The 26,116-nt window shown below is 48.3% G+C and overlaps 1 protein-coding gene across 1 annotated transcript in view; it reads right to left on the bottom strand.

Annotated features, from left to right (window-relative positions):
* Window positions 1–9,975: 9,975 nt before the first annotated feature.
* Window positions 9,976–26,116, bottom strand: part of PAPPA (pappalysin 1) — a 178,809-nt gene continuing 162,668 nt past the window's right edge. Inside the window, exons 21-22 of the mRNA XM_030961226.1 lie at window positions 24,902–25,000; window positions 9,976–14,024 (exon numbers count right to left, since the gene is read on the bottom strand). Of these exons, the coding sequence (XP_030817086.1) occupies window positions 13,917–14,024; window positions 24,902–25,000 (207 nt within the window). The 3' untranslated portion in view covers window positions 9,976–13,916. The remainder of the gene's footprint in view (window positions 14,025–24,901; window positions 25,001–26,116) is intronic.

Genomic DNA, 26,116 nt, shown 5'->3' on the forward strand with positions numbered 1-26,116 from the left:
GAAATCACCTAATTTGACTCAGCATAAAAAGCCTCTCCTTTTTAATCTTTTCTTACTGAATTTCCTGGACTACACGCTCCAAAACCCTGGGAGGAGGAGATACCCACTCGAGGCCAGGGCCAGGCAGAGGGGAGCTGATGGGTGCAGGGTGATCCCCCCCCTGCCCTGCCTGCCCTGCCTGCCCTGCCACCGGGCAGCAGCTGTGGGGCCCCGGTGCCGTGGTGGCCGAGGACGCCAGGAGGAGGTGGCGCGGGTGACACCAGCGAGGGTCCCGGGGCAGGGAGCCAGGGGGTGCCCGGGACACTACAGGCAAGCTGGGCTTTTGTAGCACTCCGAGTGGACGGGGTGGCTCCGTGTGCAGCCTTCGTTGGAAAGGCTCCCGGCAGCTTGTTCTGTGCATTAAAGATTCATATCGAGTCCATCTTCGCTGCCTCCCTGGTGTTTCTTCCTGGCGTGGTCTCGCCTCTGCTTGGGCATCCGTGGGGTTTCAGTTCTGGTGTGGCACTCCTGGGGTGTGGCTGAGGTGAGGGAGCCCAAGATGGATGCACAAAAAGGAGGGAAAGAGGGAAACGTGCAGCTTTTCGCACTGGGTCCTCCCCTCCTCAACACCCAGCCTAGCCACTGGTCCCAGTGGGAGCTGGAAGCATGTGGGAAAGCCCAAGAAGAAAGCCAGGGGCTAAAAAGACATGGGGAATCTGGTTTGTTTTACTGTCAGATGTGGGTTAGGCTGGCCTGGGCTCCCTATGGGTAATGGATTTCTCAGCCTGGTAGCCAAACCAAAAAGTGCGGGAGGGTGAGAGGGGAAAAAATACAAAAATCAGATCAGCTCAAAGCTATTGCTTTTTCCTTCTTAAAGCAGAACAACGAACCTGGAGAGGGAAGAGAGAAGAGTGTGGGTTGAACTAATCAGTTTAGTCAGCCCAAAGCAAATAGTTTTGTTTAGTTTTTCAGGTTAGTTAACCCTTTAACATAAAATCAAACAAACAGAAGGTCAGTTTCAAAGCAAAAATGTTTTCAAACCAAACAACAGTGCAGAATTTGATGTGGAGAAGGTTCAGACAGAGACCTTTTTCTTCTTGAGCTAAACCTATTTGCCTGATTTGCACCCACTGAAATAATTCTGATTGTTCCTTCTGAACTTCTCTTTTTTTTCCCCCTCTTTGGTTATGTCTCTTCATTTGAGCCACATTCATGTGCTTTGGGAAGGACTCCAGCACCTGGCCAAAATCTGCTGAAGTTCACAGAAAGCTTTGCTGTGACATTGCAGCCTGTAAGACAAGCTCCAAGCGTTGCAGGTTGCCTGAGGTCTTAATTTTTAAGCTAAATTCCTTTTTCTGATGGAGAGAGGGAGGAGGATGGCACTGAGGGCTCTGGGTTATGGCCTTTGTGTCACTGAGGGTCGTACCACACTGAAAACAAATACCAAGGGGGGATCATGACACCATCATGTGTTAAAATCTGAGTGCCCAGCACTGCTGCTGCCTCTTCACCATCCCTTTGCCCTTTGAGGGTGATTGGTGGCCTTGGAGTTTGGCTGTGGAGGTGAAGGAGATGATCATGATTTGTTGCATTCAGATGAAGAGTTTGGTTTTCCCGGTTGGAGCTGCAACAACACACAGCAGAAGCCTTGGAATGCCAATGTGGGGGTGCCTGGCCAGTGCCCAGAGTGATGTCAGACTGAGCTGCCCATTTCATGTGCTGCCAGGACATAGGGTGTGCACTTTGGGTGAAAAACCCCCAAATCTCCCTTTGGAGGCAGTGATGCAGGGTAACTGGGACTGATGTGCAGTTTTGAGCGCCACAGTATAAGAAAGATCTAAAGCCATTGGAGAATGTCCAAAGCAGGGGCACAAGAATGACAAAGAAGGGTGAAAGCCATACAAGGAGAGGCTGTGGTCATGTTTGTTTAGCCTAGAGGAGACTGAGGGGAAATTATATCACATTTTTCAGCTTCCTCACCAAGGCCAGTGGAGGTGCAGGCACAGATCTCTCCTCTCTGGTGACCAGTGACAATTCCTGAGAGAATGACATGAAAATATGTCAGGGGATGGTCAGGCTGGGGCTCAGGGCAAGGTTCTTCCCCCCGAGGGTGCTGGCACTGCCCAGGCTGCCCAGGGAATGGGCACGGCCCCGAGGCTGCCAGAGCTCCAGGAGCCTTTGGACAGCGCTGCCAGGGATGGACAGGGTGGGGTTGTGGGGGGGCTGGGCAGGGTAAGGAGTTGGCTCTGGTCCTTTTGGGTCCCTTCCCACCCAGGATATTCCATGATCCTCTCACTCTATGATCATCCCCTCCTGGGAGTGCCTCTGCTGCCTGTAGGACAGGTCCCCTGCACACTTGGCAGGACCCAGCTCAGGCCAAGGCTGCCAGGGCCAGCAGCAGCCACAGGGAGCTTGGCTGGTCCATCCTGTCCCTGCTGCTCACCGGGTGCAGCTCCAGGTGCTTTGAAGCTGTCTTGTTTTCTCAAGGCTCTGGCCCGCAGCTGTGCCGTTCCCTGTACTTTATAAACACAGGGGTTTATTCTGTTTTTGTTTGCTTGGCTCCGGGATGATTCATTTCTCTTGGAAGCCCCGTGCAGCACACAGCGATGGGGAGCAGCTCTGTGGTCTCACTGCAGGCCGTGTTGTCCAACCTGAGGGACAAGTTGCCTGTGTTTTCTGTGAGTGACTGGGCTGGAGGTGTGACAGGGATAATGCTGCCCCTGGGATCCCTCTCCATTGTGAGTGTGGTGCTAGGTGTTAGGAACAGGAGATGCCAGCCAAAATACAAGGCAGCTGGCTGGCTGGCTGCCCCTCAGCATGTTTTTCTCCTCTCTGACACTGCAAGCTCCCCCACAGTGGTGTTTTTTGCACCTGGGATGTGCATCCCTCACAGAGCTCCGGGCAAAGGACAGAGCTGCAGCACGGGGATGTTTTGTTGCAGATGGTGGTGGAAAGGAGACCTCCAGTTCTGGTAGCCCTGACTGGGAATACAGCAGGAGCACAGGCTGGTTGTCCCCTGGATCCACAGTGCAGCTGTGTCCATTGCAGAGGCTCAGTTTGCTTGTTTTGGAAGGCTGCTGAGGAGCTTTGCTTTGCATCCGTGGTGAGACTGGCTGCTGGTACGGGTACATGTACAGAGCGAGTTGTGTGTGAGCCTGTGTTAATGTGTACAGAGCAGGTGGAAGAGTCTAGACTCTGGGCTGCAGGCTTTGATGGCCATTAACCTGTCGTGAAGCACACCTAGCTCCCAGATCAAAGCCAGGAGAGCCTCTGGCCAGTGATGCTACCTGGCACAGTGCACCCAAGCCAAACAAAACGGAGGAATTTGTCGAGGTTACACATCCTCCGGCACACAGCTGAAAGGAAGGGTCTGTATTTTCTCCCTGGAAACTTTGGAGAATGTAACCCTCTGGCTTTCAAGATAAACATTTGTAGTCATAGCCCAGCAATGCTGACAGATGGACCTGTGCTTTATAGTGTACACACACACAGACCCCTGCCACTCCTCTGACTCCCGCGGGGGTAAAGGGACCCCAGCTCCAAAGCAAATTGCTGTTGCCCCAAGAGCTGGTTCTTTTTGCCAGCCAATACCCTGACTTTGCTGTGCCTGGGCTTTGGCAGACCAGGGGTGATGCTGTCATGGGTGGGAGAGCACCAAGGGGTGGATGAAGCATGAAAAGCAAGTGGGGAGAGGGGCAGAAAGATGCTATCTTCCATGTCTAATAGATAAACTACCCACATCCATTTGAAAAGCTGAAATTATTTCCCTAATGGCATTGCTGGGAAAGGCAAGTTGGCTTCAATGGATAGAGTGATCAGCTTTAGGATGAGTTAAGGTCAAAACGAGAAACCTTCTCCCTGTGTCTTTGCAGTGAGTGTATGTGCAGGTAACAGCATTGATAGAGCAGCCATGGGTGCATCCTGCACAGCCTGGCCCTGCTTCCCCCAGCTCAGCATGGGGAGAAGGCTTCCCCTGCAGAGAAACCTTTACCAAGCATCCACTGCCACTTCCAGCATCCTGTGAGAGTCCCACCAGGCACACCCCCTTCTGGAGGGCACCCCAGATCTGCCACTTGTCTGGCAGCTCGGAGCTGGTGCCAGCTGCAGGTCCCTCCCCGGGCTTCGTGGGGCTGCTCCCTCGGGAGGAGCCTGAACAATCCCCATTGTCCCCACGGCCATTGTTCCCCCCTGGTCCCGGCCAGGCTGCAGCTGGCACAGCACACAGAGGGGCTGATTGTTTGGGTTTCTGTGCTGCTGATGACACACCACTTTGGGACAGCTTCTTCCCACGGCAGAGGCCTCTGGAGTCAAGTGCTGCATTTGCTCCTTTATTTATTTGTTTGGTTTCTGCTTTTCCTCTTTCTTAAAAAAAAAACAAAATAAAAATCTTTTCCTTGGTTGGATGGGACTCCGCTGAGGCTGGGGAAGGAGCCAAGGGAGTGCCAGTGGCTGTGCTGTGTGGGCAGCCCAGGTTCTCATCATCCCAGGGGGTTCCTGGGAGGACAAAGCCTTGCAGTGGCACTAATACCCAGCCATGGCAGTGCCCTGTGGTGCCACAGATGACTCAGTGGCCTGCAAACTCACGCCTTGTTTCCCTGGGAGGATGTAAACCACACGTTCTACCTGCTGGGCCAGAGGCAGGATTAGCTGTCCAGAAGCTGAGCATCATGGCATGAATTGTGCACTGAGAGACACAAAGGAAAAGGTTTCTGGTTTATTTTCCTAAGCACACATGGCCTGCCTGCCTCCCCGAGTGTTGGTGGTCATGATGTTTAACCAGGTCCATGGTTCACAGTGCCACCACGGTGGGGTGACATGCCCTGGGCAGCTCTGGCCTTGCCAGTGCCCCTCACAGCACTTGGCTGGGGCTGGGGGACACAAAAATCTGCCAACAGACTCTTGGTGCTGGGCACCAGGAGCTGCCAGGGCTCCGAGGATTGGTTTGAACCACTGTGATGTGCTTCAGCTCAGGCATTTCCTGTTGTGCCATGAGGGCTAGGGGGATTTAAGCGCTTGGGTGGAAAGTTTGAGCATTGCAGTAGTAATAAAGTGTGCAATAAAAAGAATTCCAATTCTCTTCCCTGCACCTGCCCACCCTCCCATCTCTCCAAGCCTGTTTGGCAGACACTGTGGCATGGAGTTTTATGGAAACACAGCAGCACAGGGCTTGGGAAAACTCATGTTATTAGGGTGGTGTTTGGAAAATAACATGTCTGTGTTACAAGGTGAGTGCCCAAAGACACAGGTGTGTTTTGGCATTCAGCCAGAACCATCCCCATATCTCAACTCTTTCCTCAAAAATGCCAATGGACTTGAAGCTTAAGTTGGTTCATCCCTGTGGGCTGGATGAGGATAAAGGAGAGCAGCAGTGATCTTAGATATGGGGCTCTTATATTTCTTTAAGAAAACATATAACTGGGGAAGTGATATATAAATAAAAAAACTGGCAGATAACATCTTAAAAGCAGGGCAAGGAGGGTGGCTACTAGGTATGATGTTGCTCTTTGGATTAGTTCTTCATTCATCATAAGCAAAATGATCAAAAAGTTGTGGATAACCTTTTATCTGAAAAAAAATAAATAAGGGAAGTTGTTTTTAACCACTAACAATCCTCCCCAGGCCCAAGTGAAGTCAGCCAAAAGATTGTCAAGACCTTTAAAACTATTTTGCACAGTATTGCCTCACTTGTACTTTAAAAAAAATGAAGACCCTAGCCCTTTGGCTGCATTCTATCAGAGAACTTAGGCCAGTTGTTGAGTTGCATGATGTAGGCAGCTGTTCACTCCAATCCAGGGCAGAGGCAAAAATCTGGGGCCATCACAGTGTTGTGGCGGTTAATGATCAGCAAAAACCAGAATTTCAGCCTCAGATCCACTCACTTTTCTTCACCTTGCAGATGTGTGTGCCTTAGAAACTGAAAAACTGAGGAGGTGGAATGAACAAGTCCAGGGAAAGGTAGTTATGGACCAGAAAGGGTTTGCTGGCTTTGTGTGTCTACATGTGTGCAAGCAAGTGAACCCATGGGCACAAACCTGCCAGCCTGAACATTAATTTGATTTTCAGATGTCCTTGTTTACATGGAAAGGAGGTTTTTTCATACTTGTGAGTAGTTTTCTTCATATTACAGTCCTCCTACAGAAGATTTTTAAGCCTCTGTGTCTTTTTGACATGATTTTTTCCTGCCACTAACAGCTTCATTTTCCCATTACAGGGTGATTTTAAGGTCCCTTCCAACCCAAGCCATCCTGTGATTCTGTGATTGCCACAGTCCCTGATGCCATGCCTGTCTGAGAAGCTGTGACTTTGGGCTGGGAGAGGATTTTGCCACATGAATTCAGAGCAATTTCCCCAGCTTTCTTTAGTGATTGATCTCCAGACAAAACACATAACCTGGACATAGAAACTGTTGTTCTGACTGTGCATTCCAATTGATCCTGGGGCGGTTTTGCATGTGCAGGAGGAGTGGAGCTGAGCAGAGCTGCCTGCTGTTCCCTGCCTTCATGGCTGCTCCCGCCTTCAGGTCTTTATTAATCCCTAATAGATAGCTCAACACACAGCCAATTGATTTGTGCATTGCTATAGACACAGTCCCTTTAATCCTTCATTCCTGGGCCTTTTTATCTACAGCATGTGCTATTGATAGGGCTGTGCATGACGCACTTATACTCCATTAATAATGCATTGACCAAAGACAAGGATGGTATAGAAAACACAATGCATTCCTGCTCATGAGATTTCTGTCTCTCCCTGCTCAATATGTTGCAGTGGTTTTTCACAGGTAAAATGCAAAACAGTTTTGTTTTTTTTTTTTTTACTGACTTATTTATGCCAGAGTAAAGAAAAAAACTAAAATTATTTATTCTCAGAAAAAAAAAAAAATTATTTATTCTCATCCCTCAGTATATTGTCCTGATGGCACACAAATTATTGGTGCACACCTCACAAGGCCTTGGTCTGGTGGGGGCCAGAGAGAGGTGTCAGGGAATGGGTTGGACTCAATGATCTTGAAGGTCTCTTCCAACCCTGTGATTCTGTGAGACTGCAACCCCAGCTCTCTCTAGACCACTGGAGACTGCTTTGTCTTTATCTGTCTGGTTTTTTCATGTGTCCAAAGGCTCTGTGCATCAGGATGTCCAGCTCTCTGGCTGCACATAGCTTGCTTTCAGCCTTGCTTCCCTTCTAGGTAATACCCCTGAGCCAAGGCAGACTCCCACTGGGAGTGGTTTTCTGGATGAACATGTTCTGCATGTGATGAGGAAGCTAAGCAGAATATGGACAAGTTTGATTTTCAAGATGTCTCACACCAAAACCTCCACCAGCCTGCCTGGAGAGAATGGTACCTGAGCCCCCTTGGCAGAGGCAAACCCACTGGAGGTGAAATGTCCTCACAGGGCCCTGGCCAGCGCTGCCTCCCTCCACCCTCTGCAGCCCTCCAGCAAAACACGGTGGTTTTCAACCTCCTGCCCAAAAAGCCAAGAGCTGGAGCAGGATGCTGAGCAGCTGTGGAGCCAGATGTGGAACCCCACAGCCACTCGCTGCCCACGCTGGGTACCCCCATGGGTGTTGCTCAGGACTGGCTCAACCGAAAGCAAAGGAGACGTGGCAAGAGTGAGGGGTCCAGTTCAGAACTCTTTAATACAAGCTTATACTGTTTGTGTTTCTGATTCTCTGTTCTCCCAACATCTGGGGACATTAACCCTCATATGTGTGTGAGCATGTGTATGAAGATATATACAAAATCACACAGTTAAATATTTAAGCATACAAGGTATTATATATTTATATAATATAGAACTTTAGGGTATAGGAATCAACAATGGCAAAATATTTCTGATGAATCTGACATAACTTTTTTTTTTTTTTTGGAGTGAAACATGACCTGTTTTTGAAAGACCAGAGGAAGTTGTTGCTTATTCAAAGAAAGAGAAAAAGCTGTATAAAGAAATTCTGTGAAAATGATTTAAAAAACATCATGAACCAAAAAAGGACAACTGTTAAAAACTGTATTGAAAAAAAAATAAATTAGATGAACAATTGTGTAAATATAAATTAAAAAAGATGACAATCTTAATAAATAAGCTTTACTATTTACATCTTTATATATTGCTTGGAGACTTAAATTAGATCCGTTAAAAACAAACGAACGCAAAATAAAACCCAAAATTGGAGCAGCAAACGTACAGGCGTGAGGTACAGAATTAAGGGTTGAACTGTATTTTGCTTGTTTCTTTTTTTTTTCTTTTCTCTTTTATACAGTAGACCAGTAGAATTCTTGTGAAAATAGATCCTCAGCACTTCATTGGAGTATTGGTTGACGTGGCTTCCAAAAGGTGCCAAGAAAGATTCCATAATAATAATAATAATAATAACCATAATAATCATAATAATTATAATAAAAAGATACAATATGATACATAAATATGGAAGAGCAGTTGGTAATATGAATACATTTTTCTCTAGACGAGATCACAGTTTTATTTGTAAATATTACACTGATATATATATAATATTACACATATAATATTATATATATATCACATATATATTTATATATATATTTATATATATAGTACGGCTCAATCCTGCTCCCAGTGAAGTCAACAACAACAAAAACCTGTGTTGACCCGATGGGAGCAAAATTCAGCCTCTCATCTGCAGACAGGTACGTAATTACAGAGGCCGTACAATGCCAACTCCACAATGGTTCCAATTCCCTCTTGAATTGCTGGTGAAATGTTTTGTTAAAGCCCTGGTTCTTTGCACTCAGAAGATGGAAACTTGGTGGTTGAATGTGGCCTCACCAAAAGAAAGCAAAAACAAAAGACTACAAACTAAGCCAGAATGGGAACCAAAGACAACTTGGACTAGTTAGCTCCGCATCTCGACCCAACAGGGCTAAAACTACCACCAAGTAGCACCAAGACTCCTCACTGAACACCTGAAGCCAACCCAAGCTCTTGAGTGTGGCCTCAGAGGAAGTGATTCTCATTCTCAATGAATCTTGGATGCGTAGATCCGGTGAAAAGGGGAAAACTCAGTTTGCCAAACGAAGACAGAAACAAAACATTAAGCCTCGCTTTGCTCCTGCTAAAAGGAACAGGGGGGTTTGAACCCCCCCAGGTGGCAGGAACAGCCCAACATCAAATCCCTATTGCCCAAATTGACCTTAGCTCCAAGGAAATACATCTTGGGCCACCTGGACCTGCTCCTGCTGATGTTCTGCTCATGGTCCCACTGAACTCAGTGGTCAAGGTCCTCCAGAGAAATGGGGCTGTTCTTGGGGCTTCAGTATGCCCAGCATATAAGGTCACCCGGAGGCAGGAGTGCTGCTGCACTCTCAACAGGGAGATGGCCCTCCCCAGAGGATGGGGTAACATGGAAAAAACCTAAAACAGATCAGCTCAGCTGCACCTCTGAGACCAAAATGGGGCCCATAACCATAAAGATATCTAGAGATACCTAGAGCATATCTCTGCAAGGCATGTGGTCCTCTCCCAGTGATAGGAACGTGCCCATCAACTCTCACTGGGGCCTCCAGGGATTGTGCAGGGGAGGGCAAGATGCTGCTGAAAGGCTGGGAATTTCCATGGCATCCAAAATAGTTCAAAGGCCAGACTTCAAGCTCTGAAATCCCTTTGGGCATCCCAGCCTTGGCTGATTTCACCCCATCCCTTCCTGTCTTCTAGCTCGGCCTCGAATGGGCACAATAGTATGGAGTGTGGGAAGGAGGCGTCAGCACCCCACTTCCCCAAAATGGGAATCACCTGTCTGCTCAGGTAGCAGCTTTCTCCTTCCCTCTTCACTCCCAGTCTCTCTCAGCTCTCCGGGATTCAGACTGTGCAGTGCTTCTGAGTGCAGTAATTAGAGCACAGTGAAATACTGATTAAATGCGTATGTACAGTTGGATAACGTAAAAATAAGCACAAATACACACTTAAAAAAATAATCTGGCAAAAAAAAAAGGAAACAAACTCCACCCCCTCCCTCCCCCCACAAACAACAATATACCAGGGGTAACCCCTTAGCCTTAGTTCCTGGACTTACCACAACACACGAGGAAAACAAAACCAGACAATGTTATAAAACCTCACGGTACTTCTAGGGAAATCTACACTTAGTATCTAGCTCTCTACTCAGCTGGCAGAATCGGTGTTTTCCTTTCAAACACACAAAAATAGGCTTTGCTCTTCTTGGATTTGGATTATGCGGGTTTTCTTTTCTTTTTCTTTTCTCCATTTTTTATGGGTTTTGTTGTTTTCTTTTTTTTCTCTCCTATTCCTCTCTGTAAAGCCTCACACATTATTTTTTTTCCCCACTTGAATCACTTGCAGCAAAAATCTTTTGTTGGCTATGGGGCTTTTTCTTTTTTTCTCTTTTTTTTTTTTTTTTTTTTTTTTTTTTTTTTCTCTTAGACACAGGTAAAACCTAAAACAAACCGACAGTTACAACCAAGTGAAACTGAAACTAGAAGGGAGGTAGCTGGAACCCGATTCCAAGAATCCTCTGGTGCCATCCTCCTTTCTCAGCCTGGGGGTGACAGCGGAAGATGCAAGAAAAGCAGGAGGACACCAGCTCAGCCTGTCTGCCAGATGGTGGGGAGGGAGAGGGGTAGCAGCTGATTGGAGTTTCCCACCCCACCGTGCACCATTCACCGCTTTCTGCTCCAGCTTTCCCTCCTGCTGGCCATGGACATCCCCCACAGCCTGGTGGCCCCACATAAGGTGCAGCCCTGGTTCACTATCTGTGACAGAGAAGATCTTGGCACTAATGTGAAATGGATTTTGTGAGCAGCTAAATTTCACCAGCATCAGCACCCTCTTCTCTTCCCCCAAACTTCTGGTTTGGTGTTGTCCTATGCTGCTGGCTCAGTGGGTGGAGGTGCAGGCTGATGTCCCTCTCACCTTCCACCCACTGGCCACCACAGTCAGGGAGGGTCTTTCCTAGGACTCCTCTGGGCATTTGAGGCCCATACAGTGGTAGATGATGTAAGGATCCAGCTGGCCCTGCCCAAGGTTGGAAGCACAGGGTACAAGACCTGAGCATGTGTCCATTCCCCATGGCTCCCCTCTTGGCATCTCTCTGGGTGCTTGGGACAGCACCTGAAAATACAGAGGGGATTTGCCCCAATGGGAAAAAGAAATCTAAAACCCAACAAACCATTGGATTTAACATCACTCAGAGCAGAACTTTTTTCCCACTCCTGATCCCATCAGCCCTACTGGAGGAGATGGGCAGTGCCAATGTAGTAGTTAAAAATAAAAATCAAATAGCAGCATGGAAAGCCTGCTGGTGGGAAAGGGAGTTGGGGCACACCAGGGCTGCAGGAGGGAAGCTGAGGAGTGAGGCTGTGCTGGTGAGAAGCCTCTCTCCCTTGAGCTGAGGTCTCCAGCTCATCAAGGGTCTGGTCCTGGCTGGCCAGAGGGGCTCAGCTGCCCTTGAGCTCCTGTGAGCCCACAGCAGCAAGTGGCAATAATGTCTGTACAGACCTGTATCTCCTGAGCACTGTCCAAGTGGGAAAAGCAGATGGGAAATCTCCTCCATGCTGAGCTCTGCACTGGGAAGGGAATTTTCAGCATGCACTCAGGGGCTGAACTGAGACTCCCTGCTGGAATGAAACCCAGGTGGGATGGAGAGGGGAAACCATGCCAAGATGCCTCAGGCATTGAGGACATGAAGTGTTGTCAGTCTGAAAGGCTTTGGAGGTTGTGAGCTCTTCTGACAGGCTGGGTGGCACATGAACAAACTGCCAGCAAAATGAGAGGGCAAAGGGACCAGAAGGAAGAAGCAACGTTTGCACAGTTATTTACTTCCCACATTAGTTAGAAGGTGAAGGGCAAAAGTGGAAGTTTATGCCGCTGCTCTCTAAGCTGGGGAATGTTCAGTCTAACTCCATGGCAGGAACCCTGATCCCACTGCATCTCCCTTTCCAGGACACCCCTGCACAGAGGGGGCAGAGCTCCCAAGGCCAGGCCTTCTCTAGGAATAGCTGGAGCTTCACAACGGAGAGCTCCTCACCTTCTTAGTGACAATCTCCTCTCCAGGCCTCGACTTCAGTTCTTGAGACTCTTCTCTGGTTCATTCCAAGAGAAACAACCCCAACAGTGGGTAACAAGAACCTGGCTCCCTGCACATATTATTCTATATTTTTTCCATTTCTAGTTCTCCAAATCATTTTTACATCTATCTCCATAAGCTAAATGACCCCTGCCCTTAACCTTCTGCCTCGCTCCAGTGCCTAAAGCGGGAATTAAAAAAAAATCTTTTTCTCTTTACCCAGTAGATTGTGCAAGTCACAACAGTTCCAGGGAACAAACAAACTTAACACTGGGAGTGATGCTCTTTTGGATGTGTGTTCTTCTCAGCAGGAGCTTGGAGCACATGCCCTAGCCACACTGGAAAGATCTCTGGGATTTCCCTGGGACGGGCTGCAGCAGCAGCAGCAGCATTGGATGCCCTGGGTATCTCAGTGACTCAATGTAATGAACCCTTTAATAAGGAAAGGAATCACTGAGGGTCTGGCACACGTTGCCCTCTGGGCTGAAGCAGGAGGATGACAGGGAAGTGTGAGGTCTGCTGCAGCTAATGCCCTTCTTTCTGGAAGATTACAAACAGCTAGGCTCCTGGTCTATCCCAAATGTCCAACCCACTGGCCTGGCATTTTAATACTGACAAATATGGCCAAAATTCTAATACTGTCTCCTATGGGCCTTTCCTCATGGCAGGTGTCTCCTCCTCCTCTTCCCCTCTCTCGAAAAAAACAGGAGCACGAAGCAGTTGTCAGAATCAGCTCACCCTAAGAGTGGGGTGGAGGAGGCTGGAGAGCCACTTGGCAGGGTGGAGACCAGAAAGCAGATTCCTTTGGCTGGCTGGTGTCCTGTTTTCTTGCCCCAGTGCTGAGGAAGAGACCAGAGGGTTTGAAAGGCAGGTTGTAGGTAAGCTTTAAGGCAGACTGTTTGGTTGCATGGGGTTGTTTTTCACCCTGTCCTGACACAGTAAGGAAACTATTTGTATGGGACATAGCAGCAGGAGTAGCAGCAGCAGACATGCTCAAATGACAAGTGCGGGTGCGAGTTCCCCTCTCTGTGCTCCTCAGAAGCAATGATCCATGTTCCTCAATGCCAGCCCTTAGACTCCCCAATCCCTCACTCCACCACGGGACCACCTGCCCAGCTCCACACAGAAACACCCCAGAAGCCCTGCAGGCTACAAGGGGGCTTTTTGATGGCTCTTTGAGGGCAGGGGGAGAAGGAGGAGCTGTACAGAAAGGCCACTGCAGTCTGCTGAGCTGCCTGGCTGGAAGTAGCGTTCCTGTGAGGAGCAGATGCATCCCACACCTCGAGCTGGCTGGGTGCCTGGCAAGTCCCTTGCCAAGAGGCCCAGCCCTGTGGAGATCCCACCCCAACCACAGTGCCCCGAGCATGCGATACCTTGGCATTCAGCATCAGAAAAGGCTCAGCTTGGAGTCCTCCAAGAGCTCAGCCTCTTCCACCAACGGTCTGAGTTGTGAGTGCTGGGGAGGGGAAAGTGTTTTTTGCGTTGATCATAATCTCTCACTCTTTCTCTCTCTCTTTCTCTACTTATTTCTATAAATATGTGTACATAAATAGTTTGTTTCTCGCCTTGAATCTAGATATGAACTGTTCAAATTAGGAGGTGGGCATAACATGCTGTTTTGATACATGAAAGTCATCTTGACTTGACTCTTGGTTGTTTTTTTTTCTCATGATCACTATTTAAGATATAATTAATACATAAACCCCTACTTTGAGTTCTTCTTGGACAAAAATTAAAGGCAGACTGGTTGAATTCTAAGGGTCCCTGGTGCAGAAATGCCATCCAGTTGAGCAGCTAAATGTTAAAAACGATACCAAAAGGGATGTGGTGTCTCTCCTAGCCTGCCTTGAGCAGTGTGGTCCTCCTTTCCACGTCACTTGTCTTTACCCAAGACTGAAGCCACGGAGGTCTTTCTGGTTGTGCTCTTGGGCGTTGGGGTCCCGGCAAGCACACTCTCCTTGTAGGTCACAGGACATAGGAAACGGTGTCACCTGGGAAAGAAGGCAAAAACACAAAGGCATGAAGGAAGGAACACACCTACAGCAGCCTGGAGAACAAAAAAAAAATCTCTGGGTTGAAATCTTCAGAGATCAGCTGCAATCTTCACTATGTTATTTTTTACAGTGATTTGTGTTAATGCTGAGCTGGTGCTGCAAGGAGGCTCCTAAGGGCCTATGGCTTGGGTGCTGCTGCTTTATTTAAGTCCATTTGTGCACTTAACTATGTTCTTGGGTTCAGTTAAGAACGTTCTCAAGAATGTTCTTGGGTTCAGTTCCTCAGGAGCAGAACCAAGCACTGCCTCACAGACCAGTGCAGCTGGAGTCCAGCAGAGACTTCTCGGAGCACCTCTCATGTTTGAGGTCAGGAGATGCAGCTAACAGGCACTGAGGCACAGCAGAGGAATGCAGTGGGAGACTGCTGCATTCACCATCTGTCATCTCTCTGTGACCCCTCTGGAGAAGCGTGGGAAGGAGCTGAAACAATAGCCTGCAATGCTTGCCCACTGGAAGCTGATTTGGGCCTCCTGCATCACAGCATTTACCTGCAGAAAAGGCAGTGGGACAAGTGTCTCACTTGCCCTGAAGTGAATTCCCAAGAATTTCTCCCATCTGCACAGACTGAACAAATGACCTCATTCCCCTCCTTTACACTCCTTCCAAGGCAGTGCCACAACCTGTTCCAATGTTCCCAGCGAGGGCTGCACAGGCTCTGTCTGCTCCCCCTGGCTCTGCTGCCACACGTTCACTCTCCCTTTCACAAACACTTTTCTCCAGGCTACAGTGCCTGAGTCTGCCTGTTCCCTACGCATCACCCGCAGCCCATCTAGGAATGTGGACCCAGCACTGTGCTGTCATCTCCAGCTAGACCTTCCACACGAGTCCCTGCCTGTCCCTCTCCAGGATGCCTTTCTCCTGACGCACACAATTTGGGAAGGAGGGGTGTGGAGCTTTATTTCACAACTGGGTAGCCTGAGGCAGGAACATGCTGACAGAGACACTAAATAGCCAACGTTCATCACCAAATCAGGGCTTAGAGAGCCTCCTCCCCTTGCTTTTGATTCCATTCACAGAAGACCTGACCCTCCAGGTGGAATAGGGTGATGACTCTTCATCAAGCCATGGCCTCGGTGACTTATGAACTAAAGAACCAGTGAATAATCTGAATCTACAATTGCACAAATGTGGAGATTGCAAAGAGAAGAAAGAGTCCAAAAACTTAGAAGCGAATGAATCCAAATAACTGGCAACTGAATAAGTTTATAAACTGCAGAAAACAATAGGAGCTTAAGAGTCACTTGATCCAACAGAAGCCAGCCCGAGCAGGACTGTCTCATATCACAGTGTTGTGAATATTCTTAGATAGGAAAACAGAGAAGTCTGTAAACAATGGGGTTTGGGGAGGAGGCTGAGAGGGGATTGTTTTATGACTGAGTTAAAATACTGGAAAGGAAAAAGAAAAGATACATGCAAAATAAAAATTAAGTTTTTTTCTGTTCAGCGCAGAAAGAAACATTTTGGTTTAGATTATCTGCTACATTTCAGGTTTGACCTTTCCCTTCAAGACAAACAAATAAAAAAGACTATTTCACAGCAAAAGTTATGTCTTGAAACAAAAACTTGTTTCACTTAGAAAATGCTCAAACAAAACATTTAAGTACGCCTGGAGTTTTCCACTATTTTCATTTTTTTTTATCCTGAATCATTCAGTTCAATCTGGATTTGGCAATGATTCTGACTTAAAAAATCCTCCCTGATGTACAACGAAGCTACTGGTTGGAGGCGAGACCTGGGAACTCGATTCTTTCATTTGTCTTGATCAAGCTTTTTCCTCTCCCTGGCCTGGATTCCCTGTGTTTGCCTGTAACAACCTGACAAAGGAGATTAAGTAGCCCCTTCATTCAGAGGAGAGACAGGGAAGATGGATCCACACTTTGCACTGAACACAGGTCAGCCACACGCCCAATTCAGGCATTCCAGTAAAGTGTCTGAAATTAGTGGTGACAGCCTGCTGCACTTTGTCTCTGCTGCTGTCCAGGCTTCAGCAGGATGTGCTGCAGGCACAGAGATCCCAAACATGCTCCCATTTCACCTGCAGGAACATCAAAGCCTGGAGAGAAAGCCCTGCATGTCTCTGTCTCCAAACCACCAGCTCACAGTCCCCCCACCTACTTTCTGCTGAAACAGCAGCCTTAGACACCCAAACTGGCATGAGTTTGATATTGCCTGAAATGCTCTGCCTCCTTCATTTCTCTCCTCCCATTTCTCCTCGTGAATCCCTTGTTTTCCTCTTTGCTGTCTCACAGGATGTGCTCAGCCCTGGAGCGACCTGAAAAGGTGCACGTGCAAGAGTGGATTGCTGCTGCATTGCAGCCAATTCCTGGGGAGATGGAGCATCCAGAGAAGAAATGTCTGGCTGTTTATTGTCTCCCGATAGTGGTCATGGATAGAAGAGCAGAAGCTTTCTCTGAGGCAGAGCTGTGGCCCCCAGAGCAGACAGCTTTGTGGCTCAGCAGCAGTTCCCAGCAGTGGGTAGCCTGATGGAGAAGGGTTTCTTCCTGATCAGATCAGTCTTATTCACTTTATGTCCCTTATGGAGGCTTTTTATGCAATTTAATTTTTACAGTGCTATTGTCCACATAGATGAATTGTTTTGTCTTATGGCAGTGAGCTCCAGAGATCAGTTTTCTATTATGTGAAAAGGCAGAGATTTCTATGGGTAATAAGCACAGTCACAGTCACATTAGACTTGACAAAATTCTCCAAAAAACTTAGCAGTAATAGAGGGTTTTCCACTTTAAACAACATTTACAACAAATACACATTTGAGTTCCCCAAGGACCTGATTTCCATAGGTATTTAGGGACTTTAACCCACACACAGAATCTGCTGGGACTGTCTGAAGTACTCATGGAAACTGTGAAAACCCTTAGAAGAAGAACTGTCTGTTGCCTTGGGCTCACACAGTGACAGCCTTTGGAGTACACAGCCATGAAATAGAGCTGCTGGATGTGCTAGAAATAATAAATGCTGATCCTTTCACTGAATGATAGCCCATTTAGGTGTGGAGCCCAGATATACATACTCCAAGATTAACTACCTCTTTTCTTTTTAAATAGGGCTGTGAAAGCCCAGCTCGTTACCAGAATACACGACCTGCATTGAAATTTTCAGATAGACCCATTGTAGAGCCAGGAGTAAGGAGTCAGCTCCTCTTCCTTCAAAACACCAAGCCCTGCATTTCACCTGTGTCCACCTCCCCATGTAGAAAACCCAGAAAATATCTAGGAGGGTGAGAAGAAAAAGCTAAAATTAAAATTAGAGCCTGTCTTGGACATTTGATAAATTAATACAAGACACTGTATCCTCAGATCAGCTAAAGTAAATTGAAAAAGACATAAGTGAAGAACACAGCTCCACACACCTACCACACACAGCTCTTGGAGATGATCCAGAACAGTCATGGCGCTGGATCAACAATGCTCCAGGGAATGTGAGTCACACCACAACCACACTGGACCACAGACTATCCATCATCGAGAGAAAAGAGACACAATCCATCACTCCTGTCACCTGGAGTGTGCAGGACATGACACATCCTGCTCCGAACCTGGAGGAGCAAGGGCAGCAGGTGTGGGCTCACAGGTTGGGCAGGAGGCTGGCACAGACACCCAGGTGTAACTCATGGGGCATCCAAAACACCTCGACTAACTCACCACCATTGCTGCACAGTGCATGACCTCAAACTTCCTTCTCCAGCAAGGCATGGGAGCCCTGAGCATCCTCTCCCACACTGAGTGAAGAGACTTTGGATAAAACTCAAGTTGCCTCTTAGAAACAGGGCTAGATTTGTGCTGGATGCTGTGGTCCCAATGGTGGGAACAAAGGCAACAATGCGACAGAGCAGCGCAGAACTGGGATGCAGGTCATGGAATGAGTGAGAGGTCATAACTCCTCACTACATGCACCTATCTGAAGAGGCTGGTGACATCCCAAGGCTGATCCCTGCTGAGAAAGGCCAGTCTGTAGGGAACTGGTGGGAATGTTGACAGGAGAAATCCCAGACAGGTAGAGGGAGGGATGGGAAACAGCTCTGCAAAGGCTGCAAGCTTGTCCCTCACAGAGTCTGGTATCAGGCTGACCTGGCTGTGCCTTCTGCCCGAGCCTGGGGCTGGCTCACAGCAGCACCAGGGCAGGCAGGATCGGGCCCAGGGAGGGGGAAGCAGGGGAGGAGGGCTGCAAAGTGTTGGGAAACAGGCTGTTGTTAGATTTCAGCCCTGAAGTGTTTGCGAAATCTCCCAGACAGGCTCACTGGGGCTGCGGAGGCCCTGCTGCAAGCAGAGCCTCGGCGGGCAGTGTGGCCTGGGAGATAAGTGTGGCAGCCTGTGCTGAGTGTCACAGCCCTGTGCCTCTCCAGAGCCTCCCAGCTCAAACACCAGAGACTATTCTGCTCCTTGACAAGGCCCTTGTGGGATAAAAAAGCATCTTGGAAGGGTCTTCCCAGTGGTTTTCAGCATTGAGGTCACCAGTTTGAGATAAGGGAGCAAGAGCGAGCCCCCTTTTAGCTCTGAGCACTGGTATGCGGGTTCACACCTAGGGCACTGCTCCAGAGGGCCTGGGAAGACAAAGCTGGCAGGAAACCTCCTCTCCACGCAGCACATGCGCTTCTAAAAGCCTGAATTTTTGTTAACTACCCCACCATAAACTGAGCTTTGCCCCGGTGAAACCAGCAACCGTGGTGCATCGAGTAGTAGCTCAGCTGAACCCAACAGATGCTCTGCTCTCTCCATCGTGTGCAAACTGGGAGCTGCCTCACCAGAAGCAGTGGGAGCAGGATGGCCCACAGCCAGCAGGGATTCCCGGGGAAGCCCAGCCCGCACGGATCCCGCATCCATCCCCGCCTGCCCGCGGAGCAGAGCAAGGGAGCCCCGCTTGCCAAACCGCACGGAGCTCAGTTGCTCAGCAATCAGCTGTGCTTCCTACTCTCGTGCTACCGATTGTGCAAACATGAATGTAATTAGTCTAAATAATCACCAAAGATTTAATAGGAGCCAGACCACCCAGAGGCCAAATAGCTGGCGGTGGAGCAGGGAAGGTTTGTTCGCTGTTTTTTGTAACACTTGCTAATGAAGTGAGGTCGGATAGCAAAGCAAACACCCTCCACCAGCACATCCCCTGGGAACGCCGTATGTTGTGGGAAGCCCCACGTCCCTTGAAGCCAAGAACAGTTCTCTCAGGATAGGCAACATGTGCTGCTACCATGACTGCTTTTAATTTATTGACGCCTGGAAAGCCTCCCTGAAGGATTATGAAATCAAGCTCTGAGCCCCAAAAAAAGCTCCCATCCCAACCAACCCTGACTGGAAACGCTCCTCTCACACGGCAAACAGCTACCGCCACTGAGCCTGTGACTGAGGGCTGGTGGGGAAGTGAGTTCACCCACACTTTGGGGAGAACCCGCGTGCTTGGAGCGCTCAGCCGCTTCCAGAGGCATGAAGCAACACTCAGCATTGCATCCTGCCTTCCTCCCTGCTCACCCACCATTCATTCTATCTCCCTGGCTAACAAACACACCCAGCTGGGGACAGGCCAGTAGTTAGGAGCTGCATCGTGGCAGGAGCATCAGTTCTTCTGGATAAACAGGATTTCCTCAGCTGGGGTGGTCACTTAAGCTTCTAATGGCACCAAACTGCCTCGGAAAAAACATGTTGTGGCAATGGAGAAGGATCTGAGATTGCCTAAGACAGGTCTGTGTTGCAGTCAGAGAGCAGGGAGAAGGTGCTTATTTCTCCAAAATACCAAAAAGTGGTTATTTCTGTTGGCTTAGGGGTAGGAGAGCAGACTCATTCCCCTCCCTTCCCAGGGAGACAGGGACAGGCTTTGGAAATCCCTGCTGGAGCCAGCAACAGCCCCTCAGTTCAAAGCTCCTTTCTTTAGGCCTTGAATTCTCGGCCATAAAGTCTCTGAAGAGGTTTTGATAACTGGCCTATCTTTTAGATAAGCAAAGCTTTGGATGAATCCCACACAGCCCTCTATCTACCACAAGTCCTCATTTGTTTTCCGCCAAGGCACTTGCTGGTTTTCCTCTCCAAGGTGTTGGACAGAAATGTCAAGAGGCTGAAGGGACAGGACAATTTTTCTCTTTTTTTTACCAAGTGCTATGGGGCAAAGCAGTTGAAGGAAAACCTGAGTGATAATTGAGTGAGGCAGGTTTTTCTCATGGGAGCTGTAGGTTTATCCCTTATGCGACAAAAAGGAAAGGCAGAGAGGAAAGACAGATGAAAGTTCACCCTTACAAATGGTTGAAGTTGAGGGAATTTTAAAGCAGCAAATTTAGTGTATTTAAATCTACAGGGATCAGACTGCAGGACCTTCAACCAGGCAATTCTGCAATCCCAGTCTGGAACAAAGTACGTAAGCAGAGCCTAAAGAAAGAGTTTCTGATTTCTGCGAGGCCTTTCTAGACAGTCTTGTCTAGGGAAAACTTATAAAAGGGAAAGGGAAGAAAAGAAGTGGAGGAGACAGTTACTGGAGAGAAGATTTCCTGAAATGAATCAGAGGAAACAGCCAGAGCCTCTCCCAGCAATGCTGCACACCCCACAAGCTCCTCACCGGTGGCCAAGAGCCCAGAGCCAGCCAGTTATGCCCAGGTTATTTATTTCCCTCACTCTGGCAGTGTCACGTAGGTAATGTTTTAGAAAATAGTGTCTTCTTTTATCTGCAGCAGGATACAAAGCAAGAAGCAGCTTCCTAGAGCAGCCAGGCAGAAGGGAGCTGGCAACCTGTGCTGGGTCAGGAGGGGAGGAAGATTAAAAGGAGATGGGATTTTGCTTTGTCCTTCACGGAAGACTTTATCCCCTCCAGATACACAACAGAAGCTTTCTCTCCCTTGGAGGTTGGCCGGCAATGGCCTTCCTGTCTCTCAAAGCTGCTCCTGGGTCACAAACAGGGCAAGCTGTGAGCAGCAGGGCCCTGTCCCCTGCCCCAGCCACAGATCTGCCATCAGGCCCCCTGCTCCCCACACTGCCTGCCCATGTCCCTGCTTCCTTGGGTGGCACTCGTCCCTGTGCCAGCCCTGGCTTCTCGCCCACTGCAGGGCGACGCTCATCAATTAGCGCACAACAAATAATTAAGCTGATGAATGTCTCTTTTTTTTCCCTGCTTTCTGACTGCACTTGCCTCGAATTTATGCCCAGATTATGACTGAATTTATTCGTTGCCACTTGCAGCATTCAAAAGAGGCCGTTAATGATTTCTTTTAAGCTCTCCAGCCTGATTGCGAGCAGAGCAGGGCAAATACTCATTATTTCCTATCTAAGCAGCAGTGCTGATTAGTTGGTGCTTGGTCAGATAAGTCACACTGCTCCATTCCCCACTCGCTGACGGAATCCACAAGGTCATTCCCTGCTAATGCTCAAATGCAAAGGGAAAACATGGGATAAGCATGGAAGTCCCTTGTGCATTTTCAGGGCAACAAAACAGGAGAGTGCAAAGTCTCACATTAAGTAAGAGGGCTTGGATTTAAAGTGAACTTGGCTTGAAGTATTTTGCTTTCAGGCAGCCTGTTCACAGCATTGTGTGCAGCCCAAAGTGTGTTTGGGAGGGTAGTGGGACTGCAGTGAAACTTAAGTCTTGACAGTTTGCGGACACTAAAGATCTGAAGCCAGCTCTTACTCGACTGTTAACTCCTGAATCTTCACATGGTGCAATGTTAATCTTCAGCCCTTTCCCAAAATAATGTGTGGAGTTGCTATGTTCTCTTAAATGTGAACCATGTGTCACCTCAGCAATGGCTGCTGCGGGGAAAAGATGATAAATCTAAAGCTTTTAAAATGTCCTGTGACATTTTGGGAGAAAAACAGGTGTTGCATAAATGTTGGACATTTATGGGCAAACTTGCAGGGGCTTTAAAAGACTGACACATCTGCCACATAGTATGTAACCCTGAGAGAAAAGGAGCAAAGCAGTCTCTTTCATGTGTCTCACTCTCTCTACAACCGTATGAAAATACATCCTCATCTGGTATTGGAATTAACAGAGCTGGACTCGCCCCTCCCTATGTCTCCTCCAGGTTTTTGGCTTTTACACCCAATGTGTATTTTAAAACTGTGCCTTTTTAAGTAGGTGGCAAACTGTGCTGGAAGGATTTGGTATGCGGAGTATTTTTATTCAGCTCCTTTTTCTCTCACCTTTCATTGTTTTTCCCTTTGGAATATCTCCTGTAATGCTCCACTCATAAACCTCTTCAAAGGGAGGGCTGTATTTGAACAGCCTGGCCTGAAATCTGGTCTCAGTCAAAGGCCTCAGATGGGAAAATAACTGGGAGAGCCAAGCCCCACGGCCCCACGGCTGCTGCCGCAGGTGTCGGCAGCTGCTTTGCAGGAGCGAGGTTCTCCTGCTGCCTCCTTGACTCTGACCCCACAGCCCCCCTGGCTGGGTTATTATTCCCCCTTTTACCCTATAAATGTAATAAACTGGGATGCAGCATCTCGCTTTTAGTGTGTGAAGATCCAAGGAGAAGGTGGTTTTCCTCACTTCTCCCAGGCGTCTCATTCAGCTCCTGGGATGTTGTTGGAGTTCTGGGAGACTTTGGATGCTGAATGCATGCCAGGCTTGTGATGGGCTCCATGGCTCAGCCCTCCACCTGTGTGATCTCAAGGATGGGGGATTCTAAACTGCCAGCTAAGGCAAATCTAATTCCCCAGTCACAATGATCCGGCTCCCAGGGAAGTCTGTGAAAGCAGACTTATCTCCAAAAAAGCTACAAAACCTCCCCCTCCATGGAGAAAATCCATCAGAGGTGTGACCAGCTGCCCGTCTCTGACCATTTGCCCTTTGCATCAAGCAGTTTTAGCACAGAAAACAGCAACCCACCGGGCTACAAAGTGCTTCCCCTCCTTGGGAGGTCACTTGGTTTCTGGGTGGCAGGGAAGCAGCAGATATTTTGAGCATGAGTCGCCTGGCTGGTAAGTGTTCACAACTCTGTGCAGATCCCACTTGGTCTCAACTCCCTGCCCAGCAATAAATTCTGCTCCCAAACCTTAATCCTGTCCCTCCTCACCCCCCTTCATCTCAGCTCTCACATCCCCCTTGTTTCAGTCGTGCCCTCAGCTCCTGTCTTGATGAGGCTGGTTTGGGTCGGTCCCCTCCCAGGCACCTCGCTTTCGTTCCTCTGACACTGTTTGGGGTTTTTCATCGCCTGCTCTCCAGCCTGCAGGCAGTGAGATAAAGTTTCCCAGGCAGGCTGTTTTGGGAGGAGAAGACCTACACCATGCTGAGCTACCGGGCACTTCCAGCTCTGCCCTCCCGGCTGGTGGGAGGTCAGCGAGCAAGCTGTGCTGCTCTTGGGCTGCTCCTCCCAAGGAGGTGGAAAATCAGCCAGAGATAGGAATCTCTTCTTGGAGACAACTGATGAGCCACTGTCTGTCATCCTGCTCATCTCTTCAGAGGCTGTTTCACCAGGGAGCCCCTTTTGGGGTCTCCATGCCCTACTCCACCCGTGGGGAACTGAGGAGCTGCCCTGCCTGGGCTTCCCTGCATGTGGCTCCAAGGAATTTTTTCAGAAGGAACACCACAATAGAGGGGAATGTTTGTCCAAAAAGTGCACAGCTCGGGAAATGACATCTTCCCCTGCATTTTCCCCAGAGGAGAAATTAACTCCTTACGCTTGCCAGGGCATGCCCATACCCCTCCCCTTCCTCTCTGGTCCCCCCAGATGGACCAGACACAGCCCACAGGTCTCCAGCCAAAGCTGGAGAGAGGACCTCCTTCCTCAGCTGAGTAACATGGATGGTGTCATATACTGAGCCCAGGCTCCCTCAGGTTTTGTTATTTATTAATATGTATCAGATACTTAATGAAGCTGGATTTTTCATTCTGTTCTATACACAAATCTGGAAGATAAGGTAAAATATTCACCTAGCAGGGATAAAATTTGCTTTATTTTTTGGGAGGAACCTAGTTCCAAATCCCTGCTGGTTAGAAACCTATAAAATGTTGTACTGCTCCAAGCCACAAGCTCTATCACCCCAGTCACTGTCTCTAACAGTGCTCAGAAATTTGTGTTAAAGAAGCAGAAGAAGGGAGAATGTGTGTGCAGGGACTCTTGCCCAGGCTCAAACAGCCAAGGGTTCAAATATTCCTCAGCCAGAAGCTGCATCCAGATCCCAGTGTCTAATAGCCACTGAAGGAGCAAAGCTCCACAAATAGGCCTGCTCTTTTTTTGACTTCAAATATATTTTTGTTCTTAATAATGCTCTGTGGCAACTCATCCTATTACTCAAACACACACTGTGCCAACAAGGATGTTCTTTCGTCTGTTTGGATCCTGCTTCAAGGAAATTACCACTTCACCCCCTCACTGCTGAGTGATAAAAACCAGTGGATTTTACTTTCCTAAGCATCATCCCTACCTTAAGTAATGATTTTCTAAATCTGTGTCACTAGCTTTTCTCTTTTTGCAAGGCTCTGGTCTATGTGATCTCTGTGCAAAAAATATTTGACATCTCCACCCAGCCCTGCTGCCCTGCCCCACATTCTTCTCTGTCCCACTCTGGGATGGGACAGTCAGCAGCAATCCAGGCACATGTGGGTACACATGGATCAAAGAACAGATCCATAATGATATTTTCCTTTTGCTCTCTCCTATTTTCCTAATGACTTCTAACTTTTAGTTTCCCTTTGGAACCTTGAGGATGGATGATAAATGAACCAGCAAGAACTCAGTGCCTATAGTGAGATGAAGCCTAGGCTGAAGGTCCTTCTGAGACCCTGGACCTTCCTTTTTTGAGCAAAATAATTTTTTTTCCAGGCACAAAGCAGCACTCAACAGGGAATTCCCATGGGAAGAGAAGAGGCAGGGGCATCCCTACCTTTTTGGTCTTGACTGTTGAGGCGCAGCAGTCCCCACCATCATAGTTGCAGAAGGCTCTGTTGTTGATGGAGTCACAGTAGTTGTCCCCCATGAAAGGCTGAAAAAGGAAAAAAAGCAGGAAAAGGCTGAGAGTGTGAACACGGATAAAATTAGCCCATTCCTTATGGAGACAGAGTGAGAAAGTCGTGGCTGGAGAAGAGAAGCTTGTGTGGAGACCTCACAGCACCTTCCAGTGCCTGCAGGGGCTACAGGGGGACTGTTCATCAGGAACTGTGGGGACAGGACAAGGGGAAATGGCTTCACATTGAAAGAATGGAAATTTAGGTTAGATGCCCAGAAGAAATCCTTCCCTGTGAGGGCAGTGAGACCCTGGCACAGAGCAGCTGTGGCTGCCCCTGGATCCCTGGCAGTGCCCAAGGCCAGGTTGGACATTGCTTGGAGCAGCCTGGGACAGTGGAAGGTGTCCCTGCCGTGGCAGGACTTTGAAAGTGGATAACTTCAAGGCCCCTTCCAACCCAAACCATTCTATGATTCTATAATCCCAAAACCTGTAACAATATTTCAGAAGAAAACCACAAAAATTTGAAGGAGCCATATAGTTTGTAACATACCAGCTGCCATGAAAAGCAAGAGATAATTATTCCCCTTTCCCTTCTAAACAGACACAAAAAAAAGGACAGTAGATGGAAGGGAAATGAGCCCTTGTTGCCTCTTCACATCCCACATAAGAGGATGCTTCAGGAATATTAATTTGACTAGGCCCACAGACAGCATTCAGGCATCTAAAATTGTGGCACCTTTGATAATTTTAAGCTAACCTTCCTAAACTGTGTGGGATAAGAAGAAGGTTATGTATTGCAGCAAAATGGGCTTGCTTTTAATAGCTGAGCTTTTCACCAGAGTTCTCCTGACTCTGCAACACGTGTCAGCAACGAGGGCACACAACAAATCACCAGGAGGAATGGAAGGGTCTGAGCTCAGCACAGGGCCCATGTTCTCTCTGAACAGCAGTGACTGTGTGGGACCTTGGCCATGGCACATGATCTTCCTCCACTCCACAGCTCAGAGCTGGGATAATGGCAATTATTCAGAGGGACATTGTGGAGAGCTGTTAAGGGAAATTCATAAATCACCTTGAAAAAGAAAATGTGCTCATTAGGCTGGGCAATGTGATCACCAGTCCATGTGCTGCGCAGGGCCTGAATAATAACCA

The sequence above is a fragment of the Camarhynchus parvulus genome, chromosome 17 (genome assembly GCF_901933205.1).
Source record: "Camarhynchus parvulus chromosome 17, STF_HiC, whole genome shotgun sequence".
NCBI classification, from domain to species: Eukaryota; Metazoa; Chordata; class Aves; order Passeriformes; family Thraupidae; genus Camarhynchus; species Camarhynchus parvulus.